This window comes from Sander lucioperca, chromosome 22, assembly GCF_008315115.2.
Source record: "Sander lucioperca isolate FBNREF2018 chromosome 22, SLUC_FBN_1.2, whole genome shotgun sequence".
Taxonomy (NCBI): domain Eukaryota; kingdom Metazoa; phylum Chordata; class Actinopteri; order Perciformes; family Percidae; genus Sander; species Sander lucioperca.
In genome coordinates this window covers 4107989-4126810 of record NC_050194.1, presented here as the reverse complement: position 1 = coordinate 4126810, position 18822 = coordinate 4107989, and the positions used below count along the sequence as shown (strand labels likewise).

Genomic DNA, 18822 nt, shown 5'->3' with positions numbered 1-18822 from the left:
TTAGGGTTAGAATTAGGTTATGGTTAGGGTGAGGGTAAGGGTTAAGGTTAGGCATTTAGTGGTGATGGTTAAGGTTAGGGTAAGGGGCTAGGGCAGGGGTGGCGAACCTGTGGCTCTTGAGCCGTATGCGGCTCTTTGCCTGCTCCTTTGAGGCTCTTACTGTGTGGCTGGGGGCTGTGTTATTGGTGGATTTATTCATTTTTATTTTTTTTACTTTTTGAAACATTTCAGATAAGTACAAAAAAAAATGGAATGCACTTGCCAATACATTTGCCAATTATTTTAAAATAAAAAATAATGCAGCAGAGTTTTGAGGACAAATTCTGCAACCCGAGGAAAAAAAAGCTGCCACAGATCACCTTCCTCGTTAACCCTTTCACTGCTGAATCAGATTGTTTGAAAGCCCCTCTAGTGACAAACAAGTGAAAGAGTCGCTTCGGGTGGCACAACCGAGTTCTAGCAAGACCTGAAAAGGATTATGGATAACAAAGACTGTCAGATTTCCCACTGAGTCAGTCTAAGTAAGAAAAAAAACTATGAAAACTGCTATGTATTATGACTGTCATCAGATCTGGAAGTCACTGTTGCTGTTGTAGTGTGGACGTGCATGTGTTGTGTGGCTTTTTGCTATGGTGCGGGTTTTTTTGTGGCTCTTTATGCTGAACTGGTTGGCCACCCCTGGGCTAGGGAATGCATTATGTCAATGACGGGTCCCCACAAAGATAGTGAGACGCAGTGTGTGTGTGTGTGCACAAGGTTGGTTTCATGTTTAGGTTTTTTTTTTTTTTTGTAGTTTTCATCCGCGTGTTCTGCAAACGTTTAGGTTTATTCGGCATCATTTAGTTAAAGTATCAGCAGCTAATTTATTCTGACGTTTTCTCAAAATATTCCATCTTTTTTTCTTTCATGTTCTGCAAACTTTCAGCGGTGGAAGTATTCTCAGCTTTATGGATTTGATTTAGGAGAAGTTTAATTAGTTTTTTGTGCAAGTTAAAAGGTTGCATGAAAACACAATAATACATTTCTTTGAAACTGTAGTTTACTTTTTTTTTTTTTTTAAAACAACCACTGATGAACTTTGGTCAGCAGATGTTATTAACGTTGTTGTTCTTGCTGCAGCCGGACGTCCATCCGGGGAACTGCTGGGCCTTCAGAGGCTCCACGGGCTTCCTGGTGATCCGCCTCTCCATGAGGATCCTCCCCACAGCCTTCTCCCTGGAACACATCCCCAAAATCCTGGCTCCCAGCGGGACGCTGCACAGCGCGCCCCGGGACTTCAACGTCTATGTGAGAGAAAGAGACAGACACAGACAGACGGAGGGACTGCGGGGAGACAGACAGAGAGAGAGGAGGAGACAGAGAGAGAGACAGACATACAGACAGGATAGGGGGAGACAGACAGAGACAGACAGACAGGATAAAGAGAGAGAGAGAGAGGGGGAGAGAGAGAAACAGACAGAGAGAGGGGGAGACGAAAGGACAGAGACAGATGGAGAGACAGACAGGATAGACAGACACAGACGGACAGGATAGAGAGAGACAGACAGAGAGAGAGGGGGAGAGAAACGGATGAAGGGAGAGAGACAGACGGAGAGACAGAGACCGACAAACAGTGGGGGAGACGGATGGAGAGAGAGATGGGAGACAGAGAGACAGACAGACAGGATAAAGAGAGACCGAGAGAGGGGGAGAGAGAGAAACAGAGGGAGAGACGAAAGGACAGAGACAGATGGAGAGACAGACAGGATAGAGAGAGACAGAGACACAGACAGACAGGATAGAGAGAGACAGACAGGATAGAGAGAGGGGGAGAGAGAAACAGATGAAGGGAGAGATAGACGGAGAGACAGAGACCGACAGACAGGATAAAGAGAGACGGAGAGAGAGACAGACAGGATAGAGAGAGACAGACAGGATAGCGAGAGACAGAGAGAGACACAGACGGAGACCGACAGACACAGTGGGGGAGACAGACAGACAGAGAGAGAGGGTGAGAGAGGGACAGATAGATGGGGAGACAGACATCAGCATCAGACAGAGGAATGTTTAGTTTGTGTTTTAATGTGTTTTGTGTTTCCAGGGTCTGGATGATGAGAGTCAGGAGAAAGGGAAGCTGCTCGGTTTCTTCACGTACGACGAGGACGGAGAAGCTCTGCAGACGTACGCCGTCACCGTGAGTAATGACTGAAGTGGCTTATAAAACAGTGTTGGAGGGCTTCGTGGTCCTGCAATAATAATAATAATACATAATGTAGCTCCGGACGCAGCGACGGTGGCTCTGCTAAATAGTCTCAGGAAGGAACTGGTGTTGAACATTTGCACGTCTGATGAGAAAAGGTGAAAAAGTTGGAATATAGCAAGATGAGAAAAATTTATATTTTGAGAGAAAAGGGGGAAATATTTTGATTAAAAAAAGAGGTTGAAATATTTTGGGAAAGTGAACATATTTTGAGAAATAAAAGTAAAAAGAAAATTGGGGAAAAAGTCTAAATATTTAGAGAAAAAAGTCGAAATAATTTGGGGGATAAAGTCAAAATATATTCAGAAAAAAAATGTCTAAATATTTAGAGTAAAAAGTTGAAATAATTTGGGAAAAGTTGGAATATTTTGAGAAATAAGTCGAAATATTTTGGGGAAAAAGTCAAAATATATTAAGAAAGGAATGTCTAAATATTTAGAAATAATTTGGGATAAGTTGGAATATTTTGTGAGCTATTTAAATGAGCTGATACATGGTTAAACCTCAATGGCTCTTACCAGAGTATCTCCGTGTGTACTTCGTCCGTGTGTGAGTCTTCTTCAAAAACTTCGGAAGAAGCTTCAATTGTTGGAAAAAGCGAAAAGAATGTATAAAAAAGGTTTCACACTTAAACGGTCAACACCGTATAAAGGGTTATTTTTTTTTATTTAACCAGGAGAAATCCATTGAGATTCAGAATCTCTTTTTCAAGGGAGTCCTGGCCAAGACAGCAGTACAAAAGTTCCATATTTAAAATATACAGCAAAAACAGACAACATAACACAGAAAACAAAGTTGGCAATTTAACATCACCTCCACATAATCACCAGCAGCGCTCAGTAGCAGCACATGTGCATTTAGTACTCAAGTAGTCCTTTATCCTAATTTTAAACTGTATCAATGTTGGTGGATAGTCTAATTTAAGATGATTCTGCAGTTTATACCAGGATGAGTTAAACGCTGTGCCTTAGCGCTCCGAGCTGGGTGGATTTATGAAAGTATCTTTACTCGACAGTAGGGCTGTTGGAATGAAGTCTGAAAGTATAAGCTAACAGGCAGACAGGCAGACAGACAGGCAGACGAAAAAAACGTTTCTCTCCCCTTTTTTAAAAAAACATTGAAATTACTGAATTTTTTTTTTTTTTTTTTAAACGTTGAAATTACTGAATTTTTTTTTAAAAAAAAACGTTGAAATTACTGAAAAAGAAGATTTAAAAAAAAAAAGAGCATAGAAAGTAGGATTTTTTTCTTTGCAAAAAAGCATTGAAAAGTGTCAAAAAATTCAGAAAAAAAAACACTAGAAAAAGGGACAAAAGCAACAGTTATTCAACTATACAATGGCATAAAGAACATACCTGGGAGGCTGAATATGCTAAATTAACATAACAAGCCAGCAAGTCCTACTCCTTGGTTCATGTCAGTCAGTATGAATTAACATTTAAGAACATGTTAAATTATATATTTTTTGATATATAAGTCGCACCTGACTATAAGTCGCAGGACCAGCCAAACTATGGAAAAAAAGTGCGACTTATAGTCCGGAAAATACGGTACACACGTTATGAAAAGTATCTTTACCCCACAGACATCTTAATAATATAAAAGTGTGCCAATACGCCGATGACACCCAACTCTTTTCCTCCGACAGGAGGAGAACGACCGAGCCTTCCAGATCATCGAGGTCCAGGTGTTGTCCAACTGGGGCCACCAGGAGTACACCTGCATGTACCGCTTCAGAGTGCACGGGACGCCCCGAGACGCCTGAAGACGCCGCCGCACACACAGAGTGTTTTCCAGCCCAAACCGTGTGGAGACGGCAGTAAAACTAGGGCTGCACCATGTGAGGAAAACATGCGGTAACTTCTGCTAAAATACAACAAATTCCACATTGAACCACTGAAAAAACAATGACAGTTACATCTTTTAAGTGCAGTTTTCTACTGACTTTTTCTTTCAACTGACACAAAATCTGTCTCTCGTGATGTGTCACGGGAGGGGACTCAGACGCAGCCTTTCGCAATGTGTTTACTGCGCCAGTTGATATTGCAATTAAGATTTAAAAGACGCTATTGTGCAGCCCTTAGTGAAACTTCCATGCATTTGTTCTTGGAAGCTCTGCTGCTCTTTTACACTCGCTGCTAACCGTGCCTAAGTCTCGACACCGAGACAGTCCCTTCCTTCCTTCCTTACTTACTTACTTACTTACTTACTTACTTACTTACTTACTTACTTACTTCTTTACTTTCTTCCTTCTTTACTTACTTACTTACTTCCCTCCGGACCAAACGTGATCTCTGAGCATCGTCCGTTTCCTGTGGAAAGAAGACACGCTCGCAGCTTTCATGTGATGTATAATTCATTTGTCAATAGTTAATATTTTTATATATAACCGCTTTGTGTGTTTGCTGTGTTGAAGGTCCTCCTTTCTTTTTAAGCCCGTTCTTCTTTTATCGGTTACGTTAGATTTTCACCGTGCGGCAACACAGAATGTTTTTTCAAATCTATCTTTTAATACATTACTCGCATGCCATGTCAGTTTTTGGTCCAAACCATCCTTTCTCAAAACCTGTAAACACACACACACACACACACACATACACATACATACAGAGATACACACAACAGACGTGAAAGGGAAAAATATCCTCGGACATCTTTCTGTATGAAAATACATTTTTACCTGAAGATTGTATGAAGCTTCAGTTCATTTTCCGACTCAAAGTTTTGGTCTTTTTTTAGACTTAAAAGTCCTCTTTGTGTTTCCATACTGAGCTCCGGTAAAGAACCAGAAAACAGTCCCACAAAGAACGAAATTCTGACTGAAAAAATTAAAGACAACTTAACTTTCTTTTCATTTTCACACAGGACGACTGTGGTTTTTTTTAATCCGTCACTTCCAGACATTTCTCTGAATTAAAAAATACACTTTCAGCTTCAGCTGTTGGAAAGATTTCCTGTTCCTTTTCCGACTCAAATTTTTGGTCTTTTCAGAGTAAAAAGTGCTCTTTGTGTTTCCTAACTGAGCTCCGATAAAGGGCCCGAAAACGGTAACATGAAGAAGTAAAAAGCCGGAAAATCCTCGTCACTTCCATTCGAAATGGCGTTAGGAAACGGATCTTTTCACAGACACAATCAATCAAACTGCCAAATGTACACATCGGCATGTTAGTATTGTTTGAAGATAAACTTGAAAAAATGTGAACCCATCCTCCTTTTTAATAAAGTGTTTAAATACACTGAGACATTTTCATATTTTAGGTTTATCCCTTCTGGTGCCCTCGGGTCAAATCTGACCCATTTTCAAAAAGTTTCTGTATCAGAAATTTGGGTTTCTTTCAACCAAAGTTTAAACTAAAATAACGTGGATGGTTCCCTACGACGCTCTTCATAAGTTAAATAAATGATCAGTTCACTACTTTCATTGAATTTGGGTGTTTTATTCAATTTAATAGCATGTAAAGAATGTTGAAAAACGTAGGAAAAAATGTCAAACAACGGAAAAAGTGACAAACTTGAAAAAAAGTGACATTTTTTCGTTTTAATTAAAACTTTTTTTTTTTAACGTTTTGGTCGTCTTTTTTGACACTTGTCACTTCCCCGATGTTTTTGTCTGGCATTTAGGCCGTTAGTGACGGACAGCTTAGAAATGACGGGGGAGAGAGAGGGGGATGACATGCAGGAAAGAGCCGCAGGTCGGAATTGAACCCGCAACTTCTGCACCAAGGACCGAGCCTCTTTATATGGGCACTTTTTACGTTTTTTGAAGCTTTTTCTGACATTTTTGTCACTTTTTTCAACGTCCTTTTATCAATTTATTTCTCTCTAAATGCTATTAAATTGAATAAAACAACCAAATTCAATGAAAGTAGGGAACTGATCATTTAATTTACTTGTCGTCGTAGAGAACCATCCATGTTACATTTCTATTGAAAATTTGGTTGAAAGAAACCCAAATTTCTGATACAGAAACTGAGTCAAATTTGACCCGAGGACAACAGTTTTGTAACACACACACACACACACACACACACACACACACAGATACAGAGAGACACACACACACCGAGAGACAGACAGACACACACACACACACACACACACACACACACACACAGATACAGAGAGACACACACACCTCCAGAGCAACAAGTTTTTCTTTCTTTTGATTCTGCAACAGTAAAGTCTGATGTTGAACGCAACAACTTTTACAAACCGCACACTGAGCGACGATACAGATGTAACCTTTTAAAAAGAAGACACATTATTCTGTTCTGACGTCAAGAAGAGACCTTTAAATCCTCTGGAAAGAGGGAAGCCAAAGAAAACCACTGCTGAAATTAAATGAGAAGTACTTTTGCACTAATTGATTCAACTGCACTTAAGTCTGTGAAATTTCAAGTTTTATTTATTTCTGTCTTTAAGTTAACGGATGATATATATATTATTATTATTATTATTATTATTTTTATTAAGGACTTCTGGGAAATGTGTTTGAACTGCTTTTATTTTGTCTTTTTGTATTTGTGATTTCAAGCCGGACTTAAATAAAGATGTGAATGTTTTTATTACAGAAGTTTGAGAGAGTTGGTTTCTGAACTGGGATACATATCTTCAGGCTTTAGTTTGTATTTCACTGTAGAGGATTCCTGTAGCTGCCGTTGTCTGAAAAACAACAGATGTTGCGTTCACTTGAAACTATAACTATTTGACTGAAATGGTTATCAGAAATAATCTCAGAAATAATGTTTTTAAAAAAAGACTAAAATGTTTTGACTAAAACTAGACTAACAAAAAAAGAGATGTGAATGACTAAATATGACGAAAACTAACAAGGACATTTGGCACAAGACTAAGACTACGACTAAATTAAAAATGTGACGAAATGAACACTACCTCCTTACCAGGACATTTAAAGGTGCTCTAAGCGATGTTGGGTGACGTACGCCGGGGTCAGTCGCACATTTTCCTGTCAAGTTTGCTTTTTATAAATCCCAATTCTTACGTAGAGAGCCACGTACATGTTCTTTTGTGCGTACTGCACGTTTTATAAATGAGGCCCCAGGACATTTGGCGCTCTTATACTATCTGACCTTACTTCCTGCTTTCCTCCCGTCAGAACTACTACGGCCACTAGAGGGTGCCGCCACTACAAACATAAATGTAGGTCAGAATCATGCTGGAACAAACATCATCTGGGAGCGTTTTTCGGGGGGGGGGGGCAGGTCAGTTTTGGTTCAGCTGGTCAGCTGATCTAAGGATCAGATAGTACCTGATTGTTGGCAAAGTAAAGTATAAACAAGGTCCGTTTGCAGACACTAAGTTGCTCTTCCAGTTCTTAAAAGCTTGAGAGACTCTGATTTTAAACTATTCAGACACACACAGACTCAAACCAACTTATTGTCATATAGAGATTTATATACAAAACAAGAAACTAATGTAGAACTTGTAGTCGAGTATAAGATATATTGACAATAGAGCTGGGGGTAAACGATTATTTATTAAACGATTAATCGGGCGATTATTTTATCGATTAGTCGACTAATCTAACGACTAATTGGACGATTAATATAACGATTATTTTTCTGTTGCTCGATTAATAAAAACCATAATGTATCTCAAATAAATACCAAAAAATTCTTAATATATTTTATTAAACAATTTTGCACAGCAAAAAATCTTCTGCTTTACACAAAATAAAATAATTATTTTACTGTTATACAAAATGAAAGGCCAGCCTGTTTACTCTTTTACAGACCAACATAACTCTCTTGTTCAAAAAAATCAAGTTGTAGTGCAAAAAAGAAAAACACTGCAGTGCACAGTACAGACATTCCTTGGATTGTTTAACACAACATAACAGTCCCAACATAAAACCTGATGCATAATCAAACTCACTCTCTTAACTGCTATTCTGTAGGTTTACATGCTAATGCAGCTGTGCACTTTGGTGGTGCTAGGCTAACCAACGCATCTTAGCTCTCTGTGCAGTTTGTTCGTGCTAGGTTAGTAGCTAACGTTCACGTTAGCTAACGTTAGCTACTATAGATATCTGTGTTCTGCAGCCTTAAGCTAGCTACCATTCAAGCCAACATTAGATGATAACTAACGTTAGCTAAACACAGCTGCCTAGGCGCCAGTAGCTAGCTAACGTTAACGTTAGCTACTAACCTAGCACGAACAAACTGCACGGAGAGCTAAGATAGTTAGCTAGCACCACCTAAGTGCGCAGGCTACACAACACACTACATAAACATGAAATTAATTTAGCCAACGTTAGTACTTGGGACTATATTTGAAGTATTCCCATACCCTCGATGATTAAGGGCGAGCTGTTTTTTTAGGACTTCTTTTCATGGGGCTTTTTGCAGGGCTTTGTTGGGAATTCTGTGAGGAGGTTGCTGTTTCCTGCAATGTTTTGGTCTCCCACGTGTGTGTGGCGAAGCGTCGACGCAAAAATACGACGTCGACGTAATTTTGACGTCGATGCGTCGACGTCATCGACGCGTCGCTACAGGCCTAATTGACAAGGATGACAACCAAGAAACACTCTAAGATTATTAATAATCAGAGGTTTAAAGAGCTCAATGGCCTGAGAAACTGAACATGAACAAAGGCCTTGGATGAAACAAGAGCAGATGCTACAACATACTACAGGAACTGATATAATAGCTCATGATAACCACTTTAAGAGTGTAGTATACTAAAGCAATAGTTACTTATTTAAAGGACAATTCCGGCGCAAAACGAACCTAGGGGTTATTACCTGTGGTGTACTTTGTCGCTCTCTGGGACATGTTTTCATGCTAATCGAATGAGTTTGGAGCTTTAACGAGGCAAATTAAATCGCTATTTAATACAACTAAAAAGGCTCGAAATATCACCACACTTTAACGTTAGCATAATTAGAGTCCCTAAATGTGAACCCGACGCATTGACAACATTGTAAGTGTACAGATAGTTTATTAAAAAGATTATAAAGACGGTCGCGTTCATGTTTACTTGCGGGAGCCATCTTGAAAACCAGTCATGACTAGTCGAATGCCGTGCAACGTGGAATTCCCATACTGTCTATGGAGATTCCAAGAACTATACCAAAAAAAAAATCACAACTTTTTTGCTACTTTCACTGTCTCCCGCAACTTCATTGCAACAAACAAAGAAAAGACATCGCAACTTTTATCGCAATTTTTTACAAAAGCTCCTGTTTAAATCGGGCATTTTGGGCCACAACAATCTCAAAAAAGGCCCCGAAATCCTGGAGGGAAAGGTCTATGGTCACGATACCCACGCTGCACTGTCGGCTCGCTTATATTTGTTTCTTGTTACTGCCGTCAATTGGTTTTATTGTCGTTATCCATATTATTTTTATTTCCAATTAAATCTATGACCTACGACCTCATTGGGCATATTTCCAGAGCGTTTCTTTGTGGACGCTCTGTCCCCCTCTGTCGCTACAACTCCAAATTTGCACTTCTTTTTTTTATCTCTCTCAATGGAATTGTTCAATATGGACGTTACTACTAGTTGCACAAAAACTGGATGGATTATCACTTAAGACTAAGAGGAGACATGAAACCAAAGATGATTTTCTCTTCCTGTCGTCTCATCAGCATTAGTTTAAAGGGAACATCTGTGAAACAATTTAAAATCATTGACTGAGTTGATATGCAGTTGTGTGGCAGCTGAGAAATCCATTTGTATGTGAGATGAGCTCTTTGGAGGTCCTACTCTGCTGCCTGCGCTCATTCCTCTTCAGCTGGCGCTCCTTCAGCTCTGCTAACACCGAGGTTATAATAATCCAGCTCGATGTTCTCCTGCGGGCCCGACATCTGCCCCCTGGTGGCCCGGACCTGGAGAGACATGGCAGCACACAGATAAGAATTACTGCATCACTCCTTTCCTTAAGTTCAATAAACACAAGCTTTATTTCAACCAGTCCTGTAATCAAACGAGACGTGTACGTTACCTTCGTGATGAAATAGATGACAATGGTGGACAACAGCAGAGCCAGCGGCAGGACGACCAGTCTGATGATAACAGCTGCTGGATCTGATGAAACACATTCACAACATTAGATCACATCAGTTCAACAGCTCATATTAACCATAAACTTCAGTGACGTTAAATCCCAGAAAATCCCTTATGAAGTTAACTAAAGTCGACCGATTCTCTCCTGAATGCCCGTCTGGTTGAGTTTTAACAATCAACATCTTCACATTGAACCACAGCAGAAACAATCATACTTCTCCACCCTTCAGGGCACCATTGTCCTGAATAACTTTACAGTTCACACCAGAAGAAAAGAAGACACTGGAAAATCAATGTCATATATGATGTCACTGATGGACTTACATAACAGATGAGCTCGACAACGGAGGAAGAAAAACCAGGGGCCTGTTTCACAAAACCAATATTAAGGGATTAAGCCGGGATTTATCAGTTATCCTGGATGATTTAAGCCTTGACTCGGTTTCACAAAAGTGGAGGCACATAAATCACCATGGAGATTTATTCTGTGCAGCTAGCCTGCTCCCGACCAGGCTAACAGCCAGACTAACAGCTAGCCTGCTCCTGACCAGGCTAACAGCCAGGATTTATTAATCCTGGAGCCTTTTCTGATCACCCAGCAGTGGTTTTACCCTGTTGTTATCAGCCTGGATTAAAATACAACAGGTGCGTATTGCTGTTCATTTAAGTACAGTTATTATTTAAAGTTGTGACCATAATTGTTTTTAATAATTATTCATGTGACAGTCATTGTTCCTGTTATATTGCTGTATGAAGACTGCTGTTCATATTGTTGTTAGAAGTTTGATGAATATATTATGACAGTTGTTGAGATAATTAGAAAAGGCTGATAACATTTCAAATGTGTTTTAAATGACGTCTGTTACTAAGGGCAACACATACAACGCTGTATATTTCTATAGTTGACCAATGCACCTTGAATTATTTTAGTTGATACATTTTTTTAAATTCTTTAACAATAAGGATCATGTTTGTTCCTCTTCCATGTGCATTGTATTTGGCATTCTTAGCACACAAATTGTGTTGTCCAGTAAACTGGGACTATAATTTGGGAGGATTGTACAATTTAAAGAACATATCCTAATTGTACAATCCTCCCAAATTATAGTCTTAGTTCACTGGACCAGTAACTATCTAGTGATGTAGGCTACTGTACATTCATGTAACAACAGGGAGAGGACACCTCAATGGTTTTTGACCTTATGTTTTGCTGGGGGGGGGATAACTGATGAATATACTCTGTTCCATTCATGTTTACAGTGTGCATGGAATTTATCACTTAATTATCTTTATAGTTTCTAGATTTTAGAGTCCAATTTCTTCAGTGTCTTTATTTTCTATGTCCACAGTATTTTACATTCATCAATAGTTCATGTTCCATTCTTTCTCTCTCAAACTTTAAAGAAGCTGGTCTGCTGATACCAGTTCTGCTGTGGTTATCAATTAGTCAAATCCCATCACGTCTCTGTTCATCTCTTGCCTTTCTTCCCCTGGGAAGACCTGATGGAGAAGGCCTTCAAGAGAAAGACAGCTAAGTACACAGACCTGGTATGCGAGTGCCAGAACTGAGGATGGTGTGTGCAACCTGTTGAGGTTGGCTGCAGAAGCTTCACCAGCAAATCCCTATGAAGGAACTTAGAACTCCTTGAAAAGTATCTAACTGTAAGAATCCAAAACATGGCCGGTTGTTTTAGAGCTTTTAGTTTGGATCAATGGAAGTACATTTCCAGGATAATTGTCTGTTATCCGTCCCTCACCTTCTGCTCTCTGTGTTGCCGTTCTCAAAATCCCTTCGTTTCGGGAATTAACCTTCGAGCTAGTAAGTTACTTGCTGAAAAGGTTTCAAAAGTTTTGAAGAAAATTTGCATGGGAAATTATTGTAAAGATTTACAAAGAGTATGTTTAGGACATTCCCTCTCTAACTGGGGTGTTTTGGGACAGATTGGTGGGATTGCTGTAGACGAAGTACACACGGAGATACACTGATAAGAGCCAATGAGGTTTACCCACCTCCTATCCCAGAATGTATCTGTGGTTTAGCTAGACTTTACTCCACAGCGCTGTGGACATAGGTCTGACAGTGAGACACTACACTGCTTTTAAAACCTACCTTGATATCTTGCGATTGATTCTGATACAGGTGGATCAATATGGTGTGAACATGTATTGTTTAATTATGGTGGACTGTTTTCCTACCTAAGCTATTAGAGCTATTACAGATGTTGATGGTGAGGTTGTCGGCAATGTCCAGGAGGGATAATAAGTTTCTGCCATAGTACGTGTGAATTTCTTCAGGGGTGGAGGCAATGTAACGCAGCTCCTTCCTTTTAGCATCCGTCACACCTGAGATAAAAATGTGTGTTAATACTGTGCCAAAACCTCAGACCCAAAACAAACTAAACTATTTACTTGACATGTAATAATGGTTTCCTGATTCCTAAACTAAACCTATGACAGACTACACTGGTTGTTTTCCATTGTCAGAGCCATGGTAACCATCATTTGATTAACATTTACTTCAAGTTTTAAATTTGCTTGGTTTAAATTCTATAAAAGTGGGGCGCAACATAATGACCATGGGAAAATGTGGGTCACAGGGTGAGACCAGTGGAGACCCACTCTTATAGATTTTTAAACCAAGCACATTTAAAACTTGAAGTAAATGTTAATCAAATGATGGTTACCGTGGTTCTGACAATGGAAAACAACCAGTGTAGTCTGTCATAGGTTTAGTTTAGGAGCACACCCCACATCTTTAGCTTGACTTTTTGCCTTTTGGACAGCCGTTGGTTTTAGTTCAATTTAGTTCACTATCGAAATCAACTTGCAAAGACTCGAAACATGCTGACTTCTTTTAAAAACATTAACTGATATAATTGACAAATGTAGTGATTTTTATATCTTAAGGGACGAGCTGCAAATGTTTTCATTGTGACAAACCTGAAATAACATTTTCAATTCATATTGATGTCAATTTTTTTATTTGTGGTAAAGTTTTGTAATTTCAGAGCTTATCCCCTGACTTTCTCGCTATTTAAACTGAAAATCAATCGCCAATAGCGTAGATCTCAATGCCGGCGTCCTTCAGTTTCTGTGAGGGGAGGATTGCGTCGTCCCGGGACTCTCCATCAGTGATCAAGACGGCAATCTTTTTGGAATCTGCTCGCATTCCCACATTGGGTTTAAAGTTGTTTTGAAGGGTGTAGTTCAGAGCACGTCCTGTATAACAGTGATAAAGACGCATCAAAAGGCATAGAGAGAAGTTGAGGGGAGTTATTTTTGGCGCACCTCGTTTCCGAAGTAAAAACTGAATTCACTTTCTCATAGACTGTTAAGGGACTGTGTAACAATATGTTAATAATAATTAATACAATGATTTATTGATAAGAAAAGTCAAAGGTACAAAATGCCTAACATTGGGACACCACTACACATACTATACTTTAAATATTTTATGTAATTATCTTGTACAAAATACTGATCACTAACAGCTTCAGTGTCCTCCACTGATAGATTTAAATACAGAAGTAAATATATTTGACTACCATTGCAAGACTAGATCCATAAGGTGCTTTTTATCTCACAGTTCCTCACATTGTGAACCGTGTGTGAATTGGACAACAGACTGTTAAAACACCTGTGAAGGTGGATCCTCGTAGCTGTACCAGATTGGCGATGGCCTTCAGCAGGGAATATTTGGTCTGGTGGGTGTTCAGGTGCCACTCGGTGATTGGGTTACTACTGTACTGAACCAGACCTGCAGGAATGAACATTTACAATGTGTAAAATGCTGACTCAACTCCTCTTCCATAATAATAATAATAATAAGTATTCTTTAGTAAGTTACAATTATGTGAAATTTCAATTTCAGTGAGAAAACTGCTTTAATTAAAGAAAAATGTGCACTGTAGGGTCTCTAACAAAGTAATATAAAATACAATTGTGGTATCTTTAGTTTCGTTGCTGTGATGCTTTATGGAAGAAAGATTCGCCGACACTGATCTTGATTATAAAAAGGTTTATTACATCAAAGATACAGCATCATGACGGACTCTGCAGAACCCGGAGAGGACAGTTCTCAATTCTCAAAATAGTCACTGAAGATTTTCTCTTCAAACATGAGGTTAAGTACTGTCCTGTGTAACATGAGACGTGGTGATGGGAGTAGTTCAGTCCAGTGCTGGGGCCAATCAGTCAGTGACCCCCATTTGCTTCAGCAAAGTCACTTCCTCTAGAAGCTGACCTCTAACCATTTGTTTTAGCCAAATGGAACCATGTGTCTAAGTAAATCATATACTACACAATACTTTTTATTGTCCTCATCATTGCCACCAACACTTAACACACACACACACACGTCTCACACAAACTGTACAAATTTGCAAATATACAGATGGACCAAACAACTTAATTATATAAAATGAGCCATAACCCTGACCGCTCAACCCTGGACAGCTGCTATAATGTTGAAAGAAATAGAAGAATAAGAGGGCCTTTATGTGCCAATGTAGACCCAGGAATAACCTGCAATAAAAGTTCAGCGAGCTGTATATGAGATACTTGCGCTTATATTAATAATATTAATACAAACATAGTCCTTAGAGTGGTAGTATGAATAGTAGTTATTAAAATATTACCAATCTGGACACTGTCTGGGCCAATGTTGAAATTGCTGACCATTCCAGCGAAAAAGGTCTTGATGGTTTGAAAGTCTATGTTTCTGATGCTCCCGGAGCCGTCCACCAACAGCATGATGTCAGCCTTGGCTGTGGTTGCACACTCTTGAGAACCTGGAAGAAAACAGAGGATTGTGGGATACAATATGCAAAGGTTTCCTGAAAAAGCAAAAGAAAATAACAAATTATACAAATATAACTTTTAATCCATCCATGCTATGTTCACTACATTTTCAATCAAGGCCCCAGCATTTTAGGAGACAGGAAGTGTGGACCGTTTCATACCGTTTGCTTATCTTTAGGTATAGAGAATCTTTGGTGCTGTAAGACTAACAGTCATGCTAGCAGCTCTGTGAGGCACAGTGTTCACATGCTAACATGATTATAATCCCAATGCTAAAATGCTAATGTTTACAGTAGCGCCAAGATTGCAAAGTGGCAATAGCAGTACTGTGGCATTTGCCGATCCCTGAGGGGTATGTTGCTCAGTACAGTGGCAAAAGCAGGGGTTCCTAACCTATCTAGTGTGAGGTACCACCACAGCCCTGTCAGATGAACTCATGTATCCCTTCATAAAGTCACAATGTACCTTTCAAATGTAAGGTGTTCCGTGATTGGTCAGCAATCATATTACTGTAGTTTCAGCCGTTATATCCAGTACTTTTAACAAATCATTTCTACTGTTTAGTCAGTATTTTTAACTACTATTACAACAGTTTACTCAGTACTTTTAGCTACTATTTCAGTTTTGTGTACCATCTGCACGTACTGTTTCCTAATGAATGCTGGAAGTGGTAGGCAATTGTCAGCGACAAACGGTAAGTAATCTTCATATATCCTTGGTAACATCCTGCTATTGTTTTTTAAAGATAATTTTTTTGGGGCATTTTAGGCCTTTATTTCCATAGGCCAAATGAAGACATGAAAGTGGAGAGAGAGGGGGAATGACATACAGCAAAGGGCCGCAGGTCGTAGCCGAACCTGCGGCTGCTGCATCGAGGAGTAAACCTTCACATATGTGCGCCTGCTCTACCAACTGAGTTATAACCCGACCACACCTATCCAGGTTGGCCTATCCAGCGTAACGCAGACTGTGCTTACGCCACGAACCGTTTAACGTTTCTCATTCAAAGTAATGTTAGCCTATTCATGATTAATAAGAACTGACATTGTTAATGTTCTGCAACGTGGAGTTGTTTCTGATGTTATATGTGATCACGTTCTACTATTAAACATGCCAAAAGTAATATGTTTTATTATACTGTAAAGTTTAGTTTCAGTTTGCCCTAAAGTTGCTTTAAATCTCTGTTATGGATTAGTCAGACTTAGCTAAGTCTACTTCTAATATTAACATCATCAATGATATTCCTATCCTTCTTATTCTATCCCGGGGATATTGATCCTCTCATCTAACGCTCAGCAAAATTGGAGCATTTTCTATCAAAATATAACCATTTTTCTTTTAACAAACTGTCATGTAGGTCCCAAAAATCTCTAACAGAAGACACCTGTAGCTTTTCTTTTTTTTCTTGCAGACTCCAATTCAGTGATGTAATAACCAGAAGCTGTGCCCATAATTAACCGGAAGATATCTTGGGGCCAAGAATAAGGTGGATAAAGCAGTGAGACACCTCCTACTTGGCAGTGACGGCATCTGGCGGAAAACCAGATGTTTTATCCCCGAGAGATGACAACACAAATGTCCTTCACCGTCGTTCAGGTCAGAACTACTTGGTTAAGCACAGCAAAAGATGGTGGTTTAGGTCAAAGTAACTACTCTGCTTTGGTTAACAGAAACATTAAAGGTGCACTATGAGTTCCTGCATGGTCACTTCTGTTGACGTTCCAAGTAAATTCAAAACAGAGCAAGTTCGCCCCTCCCCCCATGTTTTCGTAACTGTCATGAACCTTCATGTGCATGCACACTAACCCCAACCTCCTCCCCCAACCATCTTGTCAGTGATTGGCTGGAACGTGGTGTGTTGTATTTTGGTGCCTATCCTGTGCCTCTAGTGTTTGTTTGACGTTTACGACCCCTGTGGTGTCTCCTGAGACCGGGCTATTCACGGTGTGTTCAGGGGGCAGGCAGCTAGCGGATCAAGGAGAGATGCCTACGATTTGAGATAAAAATGTAATTGCTCTGGAAACCATGCAGGAATTCAGAGTGCACCTTTAACTATTGGTAAGAAACAAGGCGTGAACAATAGAGGCAGAGCGCATTGCGTCATACACTGAAAGCCACGCCCACCGGAGGGGAATACAACTCTCCACTCTGTTAACTTGTATTGTGTGAAGGTTTCCTCCTCTTTATTTCGTCTGCTAGCAAACAACAGAAACAACACTAAAAGCTGCTGTGTGCTGATATAAACCTCCAACAATGTAAAGAACCCAGAACTTAAGTTTTTAAAAGCTGCAGAGCTGAAAAACTGAGCTTTTATGAAGACAGAAGTGGAAACAGTCGTGAGGAATCAGCAGAGAATGGAGAGAGACACTAAGATAACGTTATGTCAGACGTTACGTTTGTTATCTTAACATAAAGACACAGTTAGGCTAAAACTGACATTAGGATATTCAACTTGGTAACAAATGATTCCTCACATCGTTATCCACTTTTGTTTTCATAAAAGATACATTTTTTGGGTCGGCAATGGAGAGCGGAGAGTTGTTTTCCCCTCCGGTGGGGGCGGGACTTAAATGCGCTCTGTCATATAGTCTCTGGTGTCAAAGACCAATCCATCCACTTCATTTATATTTATGTTTTTTGTTTACCGGTTGAGTGGTGTCTTCCTTCAGCCCAGAGTCCTGGAGAGAAAATTAGAGAAGAAACATGAATATAAAGCAGCATTTTGATTGGAGCAGAGCTACGAAGTGGGCTAAATGTTCAGTGGTAAATCAAAGCCACATATGAGATATCACAAGCACAGTTATTAAAAAAGACTGATCAAAATAAAATGCAAAGCTCAAACCAAGATCTGAAAAGAAAATTTTGGGTCATTATAGGTTATATTTTGTTACCTCTGAACTTTGAACATTAAACACATAGCAGAATAGGATATATAAGAATATATGAGAAGCTGCTTAACAAGTTCAGCAGCTAAATTATATTTGGATTCAATGATCATTGTATGACAAGCTGGACGCAAGCAAAAGATACAATAAACAGGCCCTCAAAGTGCTAGACAGTAAACACAATACTTATCACCATTGTAAAATTGTTAACAAATATGCCATCCTTAGCTGGGAAAATCTAATCAAATACAATGACAGTCTGGGGTTTATTTCGGACACCGCACACACTGTGTACAAAACTTAAACTTATTCCACCAACTCTGCTCCGGTCACATCTACACATCTGCTTCCTCTTTCTCTATCTCTCTCTGCCCACTCCCCCCCCCCGCCCCCCCCGCCCCCCCCACATACACACACACACACACACACACACACACACACACATGCACAGAGCTCTCTTAAAGGAGCTGCAGCACCATTTTACAACACTGTGCTGTATTAACACTTCCCTCATGAGTGATGTAGCCTATTTCATCCTTTTATAACTGCTTGTATCTGCTTTGCATGGTTGAACGGTGAAAGAAGATGGCTCTGGTCTGTGTTGCTGGCTGTGTTTTGATGCTTGCATGGCTTCTTATACTGAATGGGGATACTGTTGATGTGTAACTGTGCTAATGTCTTGCTGCTTCCTGTAGCTCTGCATGGCTTACTGTGAAAGCTTGTTTGTTGCTCTAGCTGTCTGTGTGGTGTCTTGTTGACTTCTGTCTGTATAGTTTACCCTGTACTAATGTCTTGTTGTTTCCTGTTGCTCTGGTCTAAAATAATCTGGCCAAAGGACTACACTTGAAAATTAGCTGGCTGGCTAACACT

At 39.7% G+C, this 18822-nt stretch overlaps 2 protein-coding genes across 2 annotated transcripts in view; one reads left to right on the top strand and one right to left on the bottom strand.

The window, feature by feature from the left end:
* Positions 1–4314, top strand: part of LOC116063128 (SUN domain-containing protein 1-like) — a 34061-nt gene extending 29747 nt beyond the window's left edge. Inside the window, exons 21-23 of the mRNA XM_035997239.1 lie at positions 1120–1287; positions 2081–2173; positions 3888–4314. Coding sequence (XP_035853132.1) covers positions 1120–1287; positions 2081–2173; positions 3888–4004 — 378 coding nt within the window. The 3' untranslated portion in view covers positions 4005–4314. The remainder of the gene's footprint in view (positions 1–1119; positions 1288–2080; positions 2174–3887) is intronic.
* Positions 4315–13035: 8721 nt separating this feature from the next.
* Positions 13036–15146, bottom strand: LOC118494220 (collagen alpha-1(XII) chain-like). Its single transcript, XM_035997244.1, has 3 exons — positions 14905–15146; positions 13905–14024; positions 13036–13486 (listed from the first exon to the last, which is right to left on the bottom strand). Exons 1-3 carry the CDS (start codon positions 15017–15019, stop codon positions 13314–13316), a joined length of 408 nt encoding a protein of 135 aa, XP_035853137.1. The 5' UTR covers positions 15020–15146; the 3' UTR covers positions 13036–13313.
* Positions 15147–18822: the final 3676 nt, after the last annotated feature.